This window comes from Mastigoproctus giganteus, chromosome 11 (assembly GCF_048544385.1).
Source record: "Mastigoproctus giganteus isolate SK-2022 chromosome 11, ASM4854438v1, whole genome shotgun sequence".
Classification (NCBI taxonomy): domain Eukaryota; kingdom Metazoa; phylum Arthropoda; class Arachnida; order Uropygi; family Thelyphonidae; genus Mastigoproctus; species Mastigoproctus giganteus.
In genome coordinates, this window is record NC_143585.1 from 178,552,968 (window position 1) to 178,573,033 (window position 20,066).

General features: G+C 40.3%; 1 protein-coding gene across 5 annotated transcripts in view; it reads right to left on the reverse strand.

Annotated features, from left to right (window-relative positions):
• The window catches only part of LOC150078597 (agrin-like), a 294,793-nt gene that overhangs the window by 139,519 nt on the left and 135,208 nt on the right, over window positions 1-20,066 (reverse strand). For all 5 annotated transcript variants that reach the window (XM_090385000.1, XM_090384999.1, XM_090385001.1 and 2 more), the window contains 3 exons: window positions 10,378-10,470; window positions 6,786-6,947; window positions 87-230 (listed from right to left, as the gene is read on the reverse strand). In XM_090385000.1, the coding sequence (XP_090241126.1) occupies window positions 87-230; window positions 6,786-6,947; window positions 10,378-10,470 (399 nt within the window). The remainder of the gene's footprint in view (window positions 1-86; window positions 231-6,785; window positions 6,948-10,377; window positions 10,471-20,066) is intronic.

Below are 20,066 nucleotides of genomic sequence, written 5' to 3' on the forward strand. Positions count from 1 at the left end.
GAGCAATCACCAATTTATCCACTCGGCAGAGTGCAATCGATAGAATTATGCCAATTTACTCGTACGAACAAATCAATGGGACTCACCATCCATGCATCCTTCGGGGCCCAGGACGGTTCCTGCCGGACAAATGTCGCACTTCATTCCTTGAATTCCGTGCTTGCACACGCAGCGTCCCGTCATCTGTTCGCAGTCGTCCCTCACGGAGCCGTACAAATTGCAGCCACACGCTGCGAGTGCAAAAAGAAACAGAAAGGACATCTTTTAAAACACGAACGAAGACACAAATCTCATTCACTTATAAAAAAATATAATTAAGAATATTTTGACGCGACAACTGAAGTACAATTGTAAGTTAATCGTAAACATGAAAATCTCTATTAGGATCGAAATAAATATTTTTTTATTTAGATCCGGAATATTTCTATACGATGAAAACACTGGATTGGATAAGTACTGAATGGATCGAGTTTATATTCCTCGAGTAATAAAGAATTAATTACCGCGGGCACTTTTAATTAGTTAGTTTTCAGTTAGATCTGAACGTGAATTTGAAAGGGATTGGACTAGCGCCGATCCTTGTCTCCTGGCAGCGCAGAATTCCAGCTGGGCCGAATGCGTGTCAATCAGTCGATAAAGTGGGGTGAAGGTTTATATGACACGAGATAGTTCCCAAAATACACGGTTTAGCAACGTGACTGGCCGATAGTTAGTTCCTTCCAGCTTAGAACCATTTCGATGTATACGAGGAAAAAATGAGCTAATTTTCGATAAACATTATCTTTTAGTGACTCGTTAAAATATACACTAAATGTTCTCTCAGATTTTTAATGTTCTCTCGAAGAACAATTAAAAATCGGCCAAGCAATATCGAGAAGTCCTCTGGAATGGGCGAATGATTGATAACTACGAATATCTCATTCTTTTGTTGGAAAAATGGAAAACACATCGCGTTTGAATAATTTACTTTATAATTTCTTACAAACAACATTGATTTCTTCGAAATAAGTAGCAAACTCATTAGTTATATTAGCAGGGGCGGCCGTGTATTCTGCAGTTTCCTTACGTCTTAAACGGGGCACCCGTTTCACACGACCACAAGTATTGAGAATTTTTATTTTTCGACAGACTGTGAACGAGGGATGCTGCATAATTTTAACAGCGCTGTGTTAACGGGTGTTTTGATTTTTTTTTATTGATGTGCTAAATTTATTTTTAGATTCTGTGTATCTCCTGATACTTTTTAATTTCTTTATTTATTTTATTTTCTGTTATCGTCGTCATTCTACTCTTCCGTTTGGCACGGGTTCAGTCCCTATTTAGATATCGTCCTCCATTGCTGTCGATCTCTTGAATCTTGCTTCATTTGTTGATAACTCTGAAAGCCTCTGTTTTCCTTTAGGCATTGGAGCCATTCTCTTTTGGGTCTTCCCAGTGGTCTCTTATCTCCAATCCTATCTGTCAATACTACATGAGGCAGCCTGTGTTGTTTCATCCGATTCACATGTCCAAACCACTGAAGTTGTTTTTTGTAGATCTGCTCTATCATTCTGCGTTCAAATTTTAGATTCATTTTGAACGCCTTCATTAACAGAAAATTTAGAATTTTCTGTTAATGAAGGCTTATTAGGGATATTGATATTGATTATCACTCGAACTGTTGATCAGGTAATCAATATTCTCTTTCACAAAGTGAAAATTGATAGACAGTATCCCAATTTACTTTTCGTAATAAATTATTTCTACTTTGTGATCTGCTTTGTAATAGCTTTTACGTACTTTCCTTCGATTATTATTTGTTTCATCTGCTTTAAGTTGAAACGTAACTGTGATCAGAAATGAAACTTCCGACTAAGACCTCGATATCTACATCAACACTTCAGAAAGCGAGATGAACAACGTTGTTGTCACGGGTTGGGCCTGTAACCTGTTGGATATAATAACTATTAACGGAGTATGTTGATTAGCTGGATTAGCTTTGTCCATGTTTGTCAATGTTAACATCCCCTAATATTATTAATTTATCCAGTTCACGCAGGCTGTCAGGCTTAAGGAGGAGATAAATAGTACAAAGACTACAAAGCTCTTTTTATTTTTATAAATAGTCCCTCAAGAGTATCCAGTGCTCCGCTCTTAAACGCTTCCATTTTAATAGAGCACTTAAGTGGAAGAATAAAGCAGAATTTCTTTAATGAATAAAATGGCATACTCGTTTAAAAAGAGGCAGTCAGCTAATTTTCGCAATTGCTTAGCAAGCTTTGACTACGTTGCGGATAACGTTTAATCCATTTGGGAGATGAAGACCGGAAATTAGCGTACTGCAATTTAGTTTATAGTTTTTCCAGAATCTTTCAAAACGTTGATGCGGGTTCCTTCGGGCCAGTGTTCTTTATTTGAAATAATTTCGGCGTTATCAGCACGACGCTGAACGCTAAAGGAACTCCACGTAGGGAATCCGCTTTTCAACTTCCACAATGTCAGTTTCGATTGCTTCTTTGACCCATGCACTGTTCCGATAATTCGGGATTCATTCTGAAATGATTTTGTTACAATTTTTTTTTTTTTTTATCTTTACATTATTGATGTTCATGGTAGGTGGTGAATCACTGGATTTTTTTTCGAACCTGCGTGCGGCCACTGCATTATTTCGGCGTGTTCTTACGTTTTTATCGAGTTAGGGATGGAAGTAGAAGTAACTTTGATTGAATCTGCAGTAACAAATTCACACATGGATGGAATTTATAAAATACTTCGCTGGTTTGTAATAATTTCTTTGGATTTCTGTGGTGAAGGGGCATTTACGGGCAAATCGTAATTGTATTCAGTGATGTCGAACACTTTTTCGATTTTAATTCAGAAGAGGGCCTTCCTTAAAGTCATTTTTATTCTAATATTTCATTAAATTTATTAGGCTAGTTAGAAATGGCGTTAACAAAGAGTGTTTATTCCCATCACGACAGGCTGCCAGGGTTTTACACATTAAATCAGTGGTCTTCAACCGGGGTGACATGTAATTTGGGTTTAAGTTACTTAAACTTATATATATTCTTTTTTTAAAATTTTTATTTCATTGTAACGCTATCCGTTGTAACGTATCTTTTTTAATTTTGCGGTGATCTATAATTGATGTTTGTTTAGTGCCTCAACCTAAAGAATAGAATTATTATATAGGTATTATGAATTGCAATTTTGTTTATAATTATGTTCATAATTATTATAATAACTATCATAACGTATTTTTAATATATATTTTTTATAATAATTATGTTCATAATTATTATAATAACTATCATATAACATATTTTTTAATATTATATATATATACAGAGAGAGAGAGAGAGAGAGAGAGAGAGAATCGGATTATTAAAAGGTCGAAAACTACTGTGTTAAGTATTTCTTTGGCCTAGGGGTGCCGTGGAAAAATTACTGGGACACTAATGGCGCCATGAACCGAGAAAGCTTCGGAACCTCTGCATTAAATGGATATTTCAATTTTAAATATAATTGGTACATGTAGAAACAGAGTATATAAGTAAACAAGAACGGAAAACATGAACAAAATAACATATCTTGTAATGATAGGAAGGTACGACGATGAATTCGTGTACGGGGGCACACTCAAAAAACCTACTGGGCGATATGGTAGTGCAGGTTGTCCAACTAGAGAACATGACGGATTGTCCACAAATGGAAATGCTAAAGCCAGATGCAAAATGGTAAGTGTTGAATGGGTCGGACCACACAATTATGATGACGAATCAACTTGGGGAAGTTTCCGTGAGAAGCATATGGCGCCTATACTCTGCGGTGGTGGCAAATGGATAGAGGTCAGCATCCAGTAAGCATCTGATTTGGTAGGAAATGTCCGATAAGGCAAGTCTGTTGAATGCGCAATTCAATTTGGCGCTGAACTCAGACATTTTGGGGGTACGCGCCATATGTGCCAAATATTGGGCTCCGATACAATGTCGATGACCATTTCAGCAGTCGATTCAAGTCAAAAATCAATTTTCGTACCTCCTCAGACCCGTTCTTGTTCCATTGCTGTTTTCCGTTGAAGAGGGGAAAATTTAAATTTGTGGGTGGCCCATTTTACCAACCAGGATGCCTCGTCATCATGTATTTGCGAGCCAACGCATGTTCATGGACGTGGAGAAGTCCTAATTTAGTCGGCCCTAATTCTCCGACGGAATTTAGTGTGTTTTTCAATAGGATAGTGAAATCGTAATTTGGAGTCGAAGATAATGCCTAAATCCATGTACATGGGAAAAATGTAGTATATCGGTTCCTGTAATAGTAGCTACAGCCTGTGTTGGATTATTCTTCAGTGAAAAGATCATCTGGGCTAATTTAGATGCGTTTCCAGCTGGAAGCATTTGAGATAGTTTTAGAGGTCACTGAGATTTTCAGTGATGTTATTATTATTATTATTATTAAAATCAGTTTATTTGGAGTCGTTACTTTGTCGCCTGGATTAACTTTAAAACATCGGCATAGCATATGAAGTGCCTGTTCTCCATGAAGGGTACGATGATGTCTGTGAATAAAATTCCAGAAAGAACTCCCGCCCATTGTGGTAGCGCTATGGGTTCTAATGGTTCTATTGCGAAGAAGGGCACTGATGACCCACAGCACACCTCCATGGATTTCAAAATATTGTGTTCCAAAAGAGCGAATAGTGTCGGGATGTGGACGGTGTACAGCGGCATTGCTTCGAAAGTTGATTAGAAGTCAAGGTTAGGTTGGCCAACTCAGAGTTATCCTCAGAAGCTCGAAGGATGGCAGATGTTGTTGCAAGTAAGTTGATTTCAATACAGAATTTGAATTATTTTCTAGTTGGGACCCCCTTGTATTACACCGCGGTAAATCATAGAATCATTTTTAAATGTATTCCAGTTTTCTTTTTAGTTATGAAGTTCGTTTTTTAATTCAGATATCAAGTGGTAATTTAATTTAACTGAACTAATCAATTAGAAATAAGATCCAGGTTCTGTGGCTCACATGTAACCACCTCTCCCTAGACACTGGTTTATGCTGCTCAGTCAAATAGGAGTTGTCCTTCTGTAATAAGCTTACACCGAGTGCTTCGCTTTTATCCTGTATTAAATATAATAGATCCATATGGCATTTTTATTTTAACGAATAATCTCTTCTAGACTCCTCAAATTCGCCCAATAAAGTCACTAATCCACATTGGCGTTCGTAATTCCACGTGCCTTTAATCTCAGAGGTGAATGAGCCGCAAAACGACTTTAAACGTACTGATGTTCTTAGCAAGTTACGACATAGAACACCTCTCTTGTGGTTTTAGTTATAATTTTTGAATGTTAAATGCCAGTCACGTCGACAATTTGCATTTAAAATACCATCGGCTAAAAGAAAGCGAGCTGTGATCAGAAATATATTTGGTGGAGCGCACCAGTGTCGTGTAACTTTGAAGATTCGTAATTCTTAATTTACTTTTGTAAATTAAATGTTGACGAGTCGAAATATAAATTAAAAACTCTTCCAGCTTTTGTCCTTTCAGTCAGCCACCTGTGGTTGACTTGTATTGTGTTGGCAGTTCCTTCTCGGTCGGTCCACTCCTGACGCACGTGAAACAGGTCAATATCAAAAGCAAACTATTACAAATACCAATCCGTTTCGCATTTCTTTCGTTCATAATAATAATAATAATAAAATACTTTATTCATTCATATACTGGCTTGCCAAAGTTCACGGTTTAGGAAAGATTAGAACAGGAAATGAAATTAAAAATCGCCACCACGAACAGGTACTGCCATGACAAGGCCTAAAGGAATAATTTTGTGGCTGAAAAGTACTGAGAACTCCAATTTTAATGAAGAATTAATGTTCCTATAAACTCTGCATTGCTGCTTAAGGGGTTCGAAAGGTGTTGGCAAAGACTTATAAAATCGACAATAGATGTAGAAAAGATGACTCACGTTCTTGCGAGTCAACTGATTGGCGGCAGTTATGTGCACAAAACTGATGCGCAAGTGTGCTACATTTACGTCCATTCATTTGTATTAAGGATGAATGAATGTAATTGTACCAACATCCCAGATAAATTTCTATACAGGGAAATTTGATCACTAAACGGATAATGATAATCAAAAATAAATTTTGACCTAAGATTTAAACTACTGTCTTACATACCATGTTTTAAACCGAACGTCCCACTACCGTAGTGATCCCTACCATTTACCATCTTACTCCTGACGTTCAAAATATCTCTAATAACGGCAAACTTTCGAAAACATTTTATTAGCAGATTAGAAAATATGAATAACAGAAGTCAAAAGAAGTAAAATTTCCAGTTTAACGTTCACTTTATTTAATCAGTAAATTGCCTTCCGAAGACGTGTCCTTTTATTTGGATCATTATCTCTCATTTACATCACTCCATTCAATTTTCTGTCAAAAGAACCAAGGAACAGCTGAAAGGAGAAAGGGAAAAAAAAAATCCCCGCTTCATAAGCCGGGATTTAGAGACCCGAGTGACAACGACGCATAAAAGTTGTTTTATCCAATTTCGGTCGCGTTTACAAGTGAGTCATTTGCGCAAAAACATCACTTACTTAATTTCGCATTTGCAAATTAATTCATTCAGGTCTGATGAATATCGTAAACTCGAGACCGAACATCCAGACCGGTTCTGACAATGTACAAAGTGTATAAAAGATTAGAAATCCAAGATGTATTATATTGCTTAACTGCTGATGAAAGGAGGGGAAAGTGAAGATTCACATCATAATTTTTTAAAGAACGTAACAGTATCTTACCTACGCAACCACTATTTCCTTCAGCAATTTTATGCAAACCCCAAAATCCGGGTTCACACCGGTCACAGCGAAGGCCTCCAACGCCATTTTTACAGGGGCACTGCTTGTTAATGGGATCGCACGTCAGGGCGTAAGAACCAAGACGATTGCAGTTGCACACACCTGGAAGATATCAATTGCAAATCGATTACTGAATACCAAATACAGAAGGCTCGTTCAAATAATCCAACCATTGCTCGCTGACATACATTAAAATAAAAGACCACAGTTAAATAAATAAGGGGGTATTTCGCCAATGCCAGCTTCGCTCAGAGACAGCCCTCTGTTTGTAAGTATCGAAGTAAAGGTGATCAATGAGATTACTAGAGAAATCCGCAATACTTTGATACCTTTGCCTTCGATTACAATCTTTAAATCCAAAAATACTTAGCTGCAACACTTCAATTAAATTTTATCAAAATATTGAAAAATAAACAAGAAAAACAAACTTCTTGATGTTACAATAGAGAGAATTTCTATAGGGGGGGGAAGTCAAGCTCATTCTCTACTATTCTGCCACGTACTCAATTCCATTCCTCCTCATCAACAAACTGTTGGTCTAAGAAAATCACTGTTGAGTTACGTATGCAGTCGGTACACGATTTGCGTGGCGAATTGTATACAGAGTAGGGAAGAGGAGGGACGATAGTGAACGACCTTTTACCACCCTGAGAATTTCTCTTGACTATAATTAAACTGAGCCCACAGGATGAGCTGCTAATGCCGATCTGGTGCCATATCTCATTAAAGTATATGCTAAAATGCTATTGCTCTTAATATAGTTTCTTCTTGTGAGTTCCACTCTTTAAAGCTGTGCTAACCTTTTTGTGATTTGCTATTTTTATCTCTACTAAATCCACTTTGTTTTCTGCGTACAGTACGGCGCCGTAACAAAAGGTTTCAAACTTTGTCAGAATATCAAAAATAAAAAGGTGGTTAAATTTTTCAGTTTTGAGACTGCATTTTACAATATTAAGTGTGTAATTCTCACTCGACATCGACGTTGTGAAATATTCCGACAAGTTTCAGCCATCGTAACTATATGCTCTGAAGATCCTATCCAGAAGAGCTACTATACATTTCCTGTTTGACAAACTTGCCACGTAGAAAGGACAACAATTCTTGAAATGTCCACTGCCACTTCCTTCAGGACAGATCTCCAGGCAATCGCTGAAGGGGTAGAGGCCATTAATTAATTTTCATCATCCTGGAAGCTCAGTCCTGGTTCGGTTCTTGGACCGTTTCTTTGGTCAGTCGTTCTGGATGAATTCGTACCCATGGATCCTGGGCAGGTGGGATGCTTAATGTTTCCTGACGTGCAAAAACACTGGGCCAATTCTTCTCTTCGACCACAAGACTTTTTTTATATTATTTTGATCATTCTTAACTTTTAACATTTTTTGTCGTAAAGGACTGTTCCAAATATCATCTACCTTTCATTCATTCAAAAACAAATTTATGTATATTTATCAGTGGTGTCTTATGTCATTCTTTTTTTCACTGCATTGCATTACAGAATACAAACGTAAAACTGATATTCAAGAAGCCTGAGAAATTGCCTCTCTGTCTGTCTTTGGCAAAATCCTTGAGCGACTCCTCTCCTTCACCTCAACCCACTACAAGACCCAATACTTCAGCTCCGCCAGCTAATTTGGCTTTAAGGCTGGTCACCGTACACCGATGCAATCCATCATCTCATCCAAGCTGGAAACGCTACAGAGGAGAAATGCTTCCTTGCCATCACGGTTGACAGCCTCTGGCTGACTTCGATCCTCCGTCGCCTTCAGCACGCCAAACATCCAGGAAATTTCTGCTCCTGAGTTATCTAAATAACATCTCCATCACAGTCTTCAGCCAGACTACTTGCCCAGGCACCAGAGGTTGCTCGCAGGTTTCGGTTCTTGGACCGTTTCTTTGGTCAGTCGTTCTGGATGAATTCGTCCCCATGGATCCTGGGCAGGTGGGGTGCTTAATGTTTCCTGGCAATCTCGTTCACACCATTCGGGCAAGCACTAGACGCCCCCCTTGAAGATCGAGCTAACAGTGCTATTGGCCTTCCCTCCAAATGGATTGAGGAATGCGAACTCTCCATAGCAGCAGGTAAAACTAGGGCCACTTTGTTAAAGGGAAAAACTTAATATTAGGCGTCCCCTGGTATTAGAATCGGTGGTACCCCCATTCATTTAATCACAGAGTTAAGATATCTTGGAATTATTATTGAGAACAACCTCACTTTTACTTCACACCTCCAATATCTTGGAACAAAGATTACAAAATACACTGCCTTGTTGAAAAGATTCACTTGAGGGACTGAGGCCTCCGTGGTCTTTCCCTCACCCTGCTCTACAAAGTGGTTTTATTTCCTATAATTTGCTTTGGGGCTGGTGTCTGGCTTACAGGGTAACATTTTTCAGGAATTCAAAGAAGCTACAATCAATACAACGTACTATCTACTCGCCATCTCAAGGGCATGCTGTACTGTTAGTACTGCAGCACTCCAGCTTGGTGGGCTTCCTTCCCCTTGATCTGGAGGTCATGCGAAGCGGACTATTCTACGGTCTTAAGAAAATTATTCCAATCACTATTTTACATTACAGTGTGAACCTAGCAATTGACTCGAAACTGAAACCTTTAAAATCACTTTTATCAGATTTGGCATGCGTGTTGGGATTTCACTCCTAAAGGACTTGTCACAAAAAGATTCATTTCCCAAATAACTTTCACCAACCTTAAGCCTCTCCCTGGTTTGCCCCTGGTCTCTTTACCTGCTTCATTCTCACTGGCCATGGTCCCTGAATGCCCAACTTGCTGTAACTTAGCGTCATTGAGGATCCTCATTGCTTCTGTGGGCTCCTAGAAAGCTGGGAGCATTATCTTGCTCCACTGCCCAAACTACGAAGATTCCAGAAAGAGTGTTATTACATTCACGAGAGGGTTTCCATCTGGACAAGAGCACATTTTCCTCGCTGATGAGAACAGTTTCATCGCGCTCTCACAGTTTCCATAGGAAGTGTTTGTCAAACATGGGAATAACCAGATAACCAGGCCAACTTGATTATTTTTGATTTTTTAGGCACTCCCTAGAAAGCTCTGGCAACTCTGGGAGTTGCCTAGCCAGAGTTCTTTTCCTCTATTGCACTGCTTGACCTACCTCCATGGGTTTAGTGACAGGTAATGTGGGGTACCACGCTAAACGGGCAGAAGAGCAACACCACACTGCATTGCACAACCCTGCACTTACACGTTCTGGCTTTTAGGAAACTGTGTGCATCACAAAGTACAACGCGGATTTGGGGGAACCCCCCTCCCCCGATGCCACCAGATAATAAACACGTAACTACTGTGTCAGCGAAAATTCCATTTGGCTTGCTAACCCAGTCCCTCTTGAAAAAGCCCCAGTAAGTTCCCAATATCGCCAGGATTCACGCGAGTTTTAAATCGAGTGAAGTAAGAGGCGTTGCCTTTGTATAGCCAATAAGATTTTACTCGCTTATTAACGTTTTATTACGTTTAAATTCTATTCACAAATACTGAGAATTAAATAGCAACTTACTCGGACAACCGGCGTGGCTGGATCCCAAGGCAGACGTTTTCCCATCGGGACAGCAGCCGTAGGTGGAATCCACGCAACTCTTCATCACGGCCACTAAAAGCGAAAGAAAGTTTTAATTACCTCTTCTAATACTTCTTCTTCCTCACTCAACTCCTACAATGTTTCTGGCTTCTTCTCAGCGACGGCGAACTTTTTTACTCACCGAAAAGAAACAAAAATACTTTGCAGCAATTGTCGCGTGGTTACAAAAGAAACAAAACCGAATAAAATTAGTTTCCTTATTGTAAAATGAAATGGAGACTTGAAGTTGCTAAACAGAACTCTGCTGCATACTTCAAATAAATTTGGGTTACGATAAAAAGTACTTTTCTTTTTTTTTGTAATACAAAATATTTATGACTAGTCACGTGGCATTGGTTCACCATCGCTGTAATATGCAAATCTCGCAAATATTTCTAAAAACAAATAAAATAAATAGAGATAATTAAATATTTTGTTCGATATACTGTAAAACCGGTGAAATCCTAGGATTTAGCAATTCGGCTTGGTAAAAGCCCGAAATAAAAAAAAATAAATATTCCACGCGCATCAATGTCCGTCGTCCACATCAATGGATGACGGACATTGATGCGCATGAACCCTTCTAAAACTCAATCTTGTCTTATATTGCGCAAAAAGGATTCTTCTGCTCCTATGCTTATCTTTAGTGACACTCCGATTTCTAGGCCAGTTGATATATTTCTTTTGGGGATTACCCTGACTTCAAATCTCTCTTGGCACAAGCACATTACAAATATTGCTTCCTCTGCATCTAAAAAACTTGGTTTTCTCTTTCGCTCTCTTCGTTACTTTTCTTCAAACAGCTGCTCACTCTGTATAAATCGCAAATCCACACTACCATGGAATATTGTTCCCACATCTGGGGTGGTGCCCCCAAAACCTCTTTCAGGCTTCTTGATTCCATTCACAAGAGAGCAGTTAGGTTAATTAATGATTCATCTCTAACAGAGTCTCTCCACTCGCTGTCTCATAGACGTACTGTTTCTGCTGCATGCCTCTTCTACAGATACTTCCATGGGCACTGTTCTTCTGAACTGGCTTCTCTAATTCCCGCTCTCTCTTTCAAAACAGTCCGAACACGTGCCGCCACCAGCCAACATCCATTTACTGTCCAACTTCAAACCCACAGAACCAACTTTTCATCTTCCTCATTTATTCATTCAACTGCAGTTTTCTGGAACAACCTTCCTTCATACGTATTTCCTGAAAATTGCAATCTACAGAAGTTCAAGTCCAATGTCAACAAATATCTTTCTTCGTCTTCTCAACCTCCAACCCAAGCACGGTACCAAGTACTATAGGTTCTAATACCTCTCGTGTTTGGGGATCACATAAAAAAAAAATATATATAAATATACATTGTAATAGCTTACGTGCCCCATCCCCTTCAATGCACAGAACAGGCAAAATCGGAAAATGGCTTCTCAGCTGCCTTCACTATAAACGTTGTGTGGAGGATATATCTGCAGAACGCACACCCGAAGAACGCACTCATGACCTCCTTTGAAACACCAAACCTGAAACAGATCAATTTTGACCCAATCAGATGGATGCCAATGCATCCCATAGGCTGGAATTAATCAGTGACCTCGCTTTCAACTCGGGTCATCTACCCATCATCGGAGAATTACTTTTCCGACGAGCCCTAAAACAGGTCGAAAATGTCGGAAAAATTATCCCTCCAAAAATTTAGTCATATTTTCGTTATGGTATTTTCTGGCGCAAGTGTTTCGGAGTATTTGAGGCTACAAATGATGACTGCTAAAGGAGGAGTCAGAGGCAGTCAAGTCACAGTTGAATCTGTTTCAGAAAAAAAAAAAACTTCGGAGTGTCTTTTTATTTATTTTTATTTTTTTTTTTATTATTATTCATGTGTACACCCCAAACATGAGAGGAAGTAGCACCTATAGTACTCAGTAGCGTGCTTGGGTTGGAGGTTGAGAAGACGAAAGAAGATATTTGTTGACACTGGACTTGAACTTCTGTACACTGTAATTTTCAGGAAATACATATGAAGGATGGTTGTTCCAGAAAACGGCAGTTGAATGAATAAATGAGGAAGATGAAAAGTTGGTTCTGTGGGTTTGAAGTTGGACAGTAAATGGATGTTGGCTTCGGACTGTTTTGAAAGAGAGAGAGGGAATTATAGAAGCCAATTCAGAAGAACAGTGCCCATGGAAATATCTGTAGAAGAGGCATGCAGCAGAAACAGTACGTCTATGAGAAAGCGAATGGAGAGACTCTGTTAGAGATGAATCATTAATTAACCTAATTGCCCTCTTCTGAATGCAATTTAGTAGCCTGAGAGAGGTTTTGGGGGCACCACCCCAGATGTGGGAACAATATTCCATGGCAGGGCGGATTTGCGATTTGTACAGAGTGAGCAGCTGTTTGGAAGAAAAGTAACACCGAGAGCGAAAGAGAAAACCAAGTTTTTTAGGTGCAGAGGAAGCAATATTTGTAATGTCCTTTTGACGGAAGACCACAGAAGGCATTGAACGGAGCGTGTTCCAAGATCATTGATACAGGAGTTGGAAGAAAAATGGGATGCTAGCAGGTCAGCTTTATCCTTGGCTGAAGTGACAACAGAACCATCTGGTTTGGACAGAGGTGGGAGCAGAGATGGGCAGAAGTTGCAGCCAATAGCTTTGGAAAGAGACCAGAATGCTCGGCTACCATTAGGGCAAGAAGCAAGTTTTCTACTCTTAGCCTGTTCAAACTCTAGTTTGGACTGATTAATAACTGCTTTACGATTGTTGCGAGCTTTGGTGTAGGCAGAAAACGAAACTGAAGAATTGGAAACAAGCCAATTACGATATGCAACGTTCTTCTCTTGAACAGCCTTAGCACATTTATTGGAAAACCAAGGTTTAGATAAAGGACCAGAATTTAAAGTGGAGTGTGGGATAAAGGATTCCATTCCTACAAGAATAATTTCACTGACACGATCAGAGCAAACGTTGACATCAGAAGTTTTGAAACAGTAATCCGACCAAGGAAAAGAATAAAAGAAATCTCGCAGATCATCCCATTTTGCATTCTTTTAATGCCAAACAACACCAGGATGGGAATAGCCATGAGATAATGGCTCCATTGGAGAAGAGACAATCACCAAGTTGTGATCTGAGGTGCCTAAAGGACTATTCACTTTGACCGTGTACTTAGAAGGGTTGTTTGTGAGAAAAAGATCAAGCGTGTTGGCTGTATGATTGGGATTGTCCGGTATTCTTGTAGGTAAATGAATAATCTGTGCAAGGTCATTAGTAATTGCAAAAGCCTCAGCATCTCGACCAGTTGAGTCGGTGTGACCAGAAAAACGGAAGCCAACTGAAATTGTGAACATTAAAATCGCCAAGGAAAATTACCTCACTGTTAGGAAAGTTGGACTCGAGAAAGTCAAGTTGCAAAGAGAAGAAGTCAAAGAGTTCCAAGTGATTAATGAAGTTGGGAGAACGGGAGAGACAACAGATAAATTTGACAGAATGAGGTAGAGAGATTTTAAGCCAGAGAAGATTGAAACGAGGAGATTCCAAATTACCAAGTCTCTGACAGGGAATATCGGAACGGGCATCTGCACAAGTACCACCTTTGAGGCGAAAGGAATCATACAGCGAATAATTTGGGCAACTGAGACGAGCAGTGGTCGAATCAACCGAAAACTGAGATCATGTCACAAAAAAGTACATGGGGTTTGGTAGACTGCAAGTGGAAATGGACATCGTTGGGATTAGAATTGAGACCACGTATATTTGTGAAATGAATTAGGTAGTGCTTGGGAGGTTTAGATCTTTTAGCAGATAAGCTTGCTCTATTATTTGACAATTCATGGTGTATTCAGTAGTAAGAAAAAGTGGGTGGGACATGCTGTATGAAGTAAGAAATTTTTGGATATGGCGTACACGTGGTAAGAATATACCCAGATCCTTGACATATCGTGGCCTCGACAATGCTCCCCGCATAAACACTACTCGGACTCCTTCCAGTCACTATCTGGCAGAGTAGAGGTAGCTTAAAGATTATACACTAGGTGATCCGGAAGCCTCCTAGAGAGTTACCAATAGATTCGGTCCGGTGTACTGACTAGCGGCCGGTCTGCAAACACTGTTTTAGAGCTGTACCCTCGAAATGTAAGGAAGATTGGATCTCACCACGATGTTCATCATAACCTCAAAAGTCATCAGTCATACTGCATGATGGAAGAGATAAGGAAGGGTTGACCAGAACTTAGCTCTAGAGACTAAACATGGGTTCCACCACTTCAAGGGCGCCTCTGTAGCCAGGTGGGAAGGAGCAGCAGTGCGTAGCACACGCATCTTGATTAGACCGTGGTTCGAGCCCGTCACCACCAAATACGGAGGATGCGGAAAGGTCAAGGGAATGACCACTGCATATTCCCGGAGCAATATGGCCTTAGTTGCTAATGCTCCTAAAAACCAAATAACAATAATAACCACTTCAAGCTTCCAATAAGCAAAGTGGTGGTATTGCACCGGTTGATGAGAGTCATCTACCACCTAGTATTGCCTGGTAACACAGAGGGACAGCATTCCTCCACACCTCGACCTCTGCTTACGTTGGTTCACACCTCGTTCACACAGTGTGCTTGTGCATGGAGGTTATACCCAGGATTACTAAAAGTCCCACCATCGTGAAGATGCAAGCAGAGGATTTGGCTGTCACAGACTGTCCGGACTTCGCCGAAATTGGGTCCACTTGACTTGAGTGTCACCCGAATATCAGTTGCATAAACGTTTTAGACTTAGCTTGTCTGAAATATCTAAGAGAATGTATGTGACAACCTCAAGGACCAAGTAATGGACCGTTTTGCTCTATTACCTGCCACAATATGGAAGAGTGAGGAAGGTTCTGAGAGAAAACTAAATGTAGAGCGTTGATTAACAAGGCACATTTATTAAGTATGTTTTTTTGGGAGAGGGGTCAAAATAGTGCATATAATGCGGAAGATCACTTCCTGTTAGCAGAAACTGAATTGGGTGAAGCGAGTATGAAAAGGTCCGGCTGGTGTGGGCTACACACATAAAAGTGGACAGTTGAAATATCCGTACTCTGATCATGTTAGGCACTTAGTTCGCAGGAAGCGATGAGGCATTTCATGCACACTGCCTGCATGGTGTCATGCTAGCTGGTGGCTCGTTGATGCTTTGGGGATATCGTAATTAGTACCAAATTGATCTCCTACCTGAAATAGAAACCAAAATGAATCGGTCTCTGGCTCTACAAACATTCTGGATGATCGGGTTGCGCCCTTTGCTGAACATTTCAGGAGCACTCGTGACGTTGATACTCCTCTGTTCCAGGTTGACAACTGTCCGGTCTTTGACACTCCTCTGTTCCAGGTTGACAACTGTCCGGTCACGGGTCCACTACTGTTTTAACCTGGCACGAGGAAATAGTTGGCATTTCCACTTGTTCTTATAGATAACTGATGGGACTATCTTGGGACTGATGTTACAATTCTGTATGATACAAGAAAGTGGATTTCTGCAGTTTCCAAAAAACCAAAAAAAAAAAAAAAAAAAAAAATTGCGTTTATGCACTGGTGTTCAAAGAAAGTGCATCACCGAGGAATTTCACATTTCTAACCCTTTTTCGCGATGGTATGTTACATTAATGACACAAATAGAAATATAAACAAAGATATTTATTAATAGTTAAGTCAAGGCGAAGTAATATTTGACAGTGCTCTCAAAATATTTCAAAATGAGCATTTGCAACCAACATACAACGGTTTTGTGAAACACGACAATTATGGCTGAAATGTTATCAGAATTTGGCAGCAATTTGCCTTCCAATACAGCTAGGTATCCATTGGCATTTACGGAACCTTTTATAAACTGCAGGTGATACGAAATGCACCCCGATATCATTTGGGGTGCTGGTAGGGAATTTCACTGTAGACACCATACAGTCTTGGTGGTATTCTTCACCACGTCTCGTTTGTCTCCTATCAGAGCCATGCAGGTTGAATTCCTTCTCATCCGAAAAAATAACTGACTTCTACTGCTCGGGGGTTCATTTGACATGCTCCTTACACCAAATCAATCGGATCTTTTTCATTTTTTGTGTGAGGAGGGGCTTCTTCCTAGGACAACGGGCTACAAGTCCATTTTTGCAGAGACGTCTTTTGACTGTTACTGCACTTGCTACCACTCCTGTATGTTCTTCCCATTCTTTTTTCAGCTCAGACAAAGAAGCTTTACGGTTTTTAAGGCATAAGCGCTCCAAAACGCGGTCCTGTATGGGCGAAGAGATTTGTTTGCGTCCGGTTCCTTTTTTTTTACTATCAGCATAACCAGTATTCTTGAGTTTGGAAAGAAATCTACTCACTGTCGCAGTACTGATTATAAGACACTCTACAAGAAGGCCGCCGTAGCCTAGTGGCCAGGCGCGCGGGTACATAAGTACACGTGCCTTGAGTGACCGGGGTTCAAGCCCGTGACTGCTGAATACGGTGCTGTATCTTGTATTCTGTGTATCTTGTAAACTCCTCTGACCGTTTGGTCGTCCCGGAGTATAAACAGAAAATTTATTTATTTATTACAACCCCAGGGGCTCACATCTGGTGAGTATGGGCTTAGCACACCCAGGGTCCTGAGCTGGATATCATCATTCTTCTCTTCCTTGGTAATTCCCTTTTATCTCTCTCTCTCTCTCTCGGGGATTTCAAAAAAAAAAAAAAAATTTGGCTGCTGCAGCATAAGCCTCAGGTTTCCTTGCACCATATGGCTAATAATAATAATAATAAGCAATATGACGGGAAGAACACGTAAAACAATTTCTTCGTGGCGTCAACTGCACGTAACTCGCCATCCTGACCCAAGCAAGGAATGACTGCAACACTTGCAGAGCGTGCTTATATAGCTGAGAGTAACAGCTGAGGCAATATTACGTAATCACCTACGCATGTCAATCTTATCTGATGCAATCTGTAAGAAATATTTCCATAGAACTTCAGGATTATCTACGATGTCTTGGGGCTAAAGTTAACTCCTCAGAAAACAGCCCAGATGACCTTCACAAAAAGGAAAATAAATAATGAAATCACACTAAAAATCAACGGGACCGTCATTGAAAAGGTTAACTCTCACACCGATTTGGTGTTGAAGTGGGATGACAGACTAACCTTCAAAGACCACCTCAATATGGCCAGACAGAAAACGCTTGCTGCTCTCTGGACAATCCGACAGGAACTGGTCGGTCTTAGACCTGGAGGGTTTCTTTTGGATTACGTCCAAAAAAATTTGTCCCCGTACCGCTCTATGCATTTGTGCTTTGGTCAGGGCCTCGACTGTTCAACTCAAGAGTTTCCTTGGGACTGAGTACTGGCTCCTGAGATGGTTAAACAGGGTGATGGGCCACCCTTTTACCATCTCTCGGAACGTTCTCTATGCAAACCTCGGCCTGAAACCATGGGGAAACCATCATCAAGGAGAGGAACCTGCACACATTGGCTCACTCCTTTGTGGCCGAATGGCTTCACCCATCTGGGACGTGACGACAAATTCTCGGACCACCCTATGAACCCGGTGCAGTGCAACACCTCGTCCACGATCTTCTCTACAAAACCTCCAATACCTAGGATCAGTGTTTCCGGCAAATACGATACTGTATAACTCCTGCGGAATCGATGCCTCCCTCAGCTCTCTGCAGCTCGAAGCGCTACAGAGATTAAGCCACCCTGAAAGAACACCACCTTCACAGTTTTGAAACTTCAGTTTATTTTATGTTGCTTACTTGTAAATACAATGTGTTTTCCTATTTTTTTAAACTCAATGTAATCAAGACCGCTAGGGGGACGATTGTGTCCGGCTGTTTGTATGATGTGCTCCGTAAAGTTTTCTTGATTTGTGTGGTTTTCAATTAAAGTATTAAGTTCCTATTAGTGCCACCACATAAAGATAGGCCCTTGGATTGCCAGGTGCAAGTACTTGTAGTTTAACTTATGCATATGTCCAATGCACTTGACCTTGACCAGGCATTAGAGTTTCGCATAGCCGCTCTGCTCTCCCCCCTACTTAGACCCCTGCTACCTGTGGATTTCACTGCGGGACAACTAAGGCGACCGGCTGGTCACAGTGCCAATTGCTTGCAAAACCACAACTGGTGTTGATATTAAATTGTCTAGTAACGCTACAGTAACTGAATTCAATATGACAAATACTACCTTCTGTCAAATTCTAGCGTCTGCACCATCTGTGGGACCAGCTCTGAGCCCATTGTCCAATGAATCGAGTGTAAGCAATTAATACGCAATGACTGCACCCAATCTGACCTGAAAAAATTAAATAAAAGTCGTCGGAAATCATTCTGTTGTGATAGATGTCGACTCAGAAATTCTCAGAAAAGCCCTATAACTGTTGCAACGCAAAACAGCACGGAACCTGAGACACTTTCCTCCTCTTCTGCTAACAAAGTTGAAATGCCCTACTCTAGTTCATTTGAGATAAATATCATGCCAATAACTAGAAATACTAACTCTGAATGGCACGTGGATGAAGCCTCTAATCCTTCCTTCTTTGTTGTCTTCCGGGTCGCATCAACTTTCAGATGCATCAACTCAAACACATATATCTGTGCTGTCAGAAGATTTCAGCGCTAACTCCCTCCCTACCGAAACTCTGAATCCAACCTTTTGTATGCTGCAATAAACTGAATTCCAGGAACTACTCCTAAAAAGAAAATGCAGAAAATCCTCATTCAAACTCAGCTAATCAGCATACCTCATAATGCAAAATCTGATATTCCCCTGGATTCTAATACACTCAATGAAGGAAACTGCGAGCTATCCAAGGAGATTCGTGGTATAAAAACAATATTAACTAATCCACAGGCTGAAATTTCCGCATTAATGCCCAAATTTAAAATCTAAAGTCAATTATGTCTTGCCACTTAAGGGAAGCTAGAAAGAATTCTGAACCTACTTTTAAAACTAATGGGCTCAAAGTGAAATGGAATTCTTCATTACTTGACGATGCCCTTAGTATTGAGACCAGATCTTCATCTTCCACCGGCCTCAATACTCCTACTGCTGCAAATATTAATTTGCCAAAGCCTGCTAACATTCATGATTCAAGTCATTCGACAGAGCAATTTATTGCTAAACTGACTCTGTCAGATGATTCTTCTGATGTAAATCGAACCACTCCTACCACCTGCTCTCCTCTGCGGAACAGTTCTGTCTGTACCTCTATTTTACAAGCACAGAGTCACCAAGTGGAATCTTCTTCAACATCAGTTAAGGCAACATATGCAAAAATAACTGCTGCCACATCTAATGAGGTCTGCAAACCTGTCTGTAGGGCTGCCGCCACAGTGAGTAAACCGGTTTCTGATTGCCCGTCTCAAATATCACAACAAAGATCAAAACAGAACAGACCTTCAGAAAATGTTAAAGCCTCTATATCTCAAGATACTTCCTCCAAGCTTCCAGCCAAAACTCATCAAACACAGAATGTAACTACTGCAGAAAAATCTCAGTTACTGAAACAAAAGTACAATATCACAATTATTCCCACAAAAGACGGAATTTTTGTTTCTAGGCTTGGACCCGCCACTAAATCTGAAGATCTTATCAACTTAATTAAATAAAATATGGTTTCGGTGTAGAT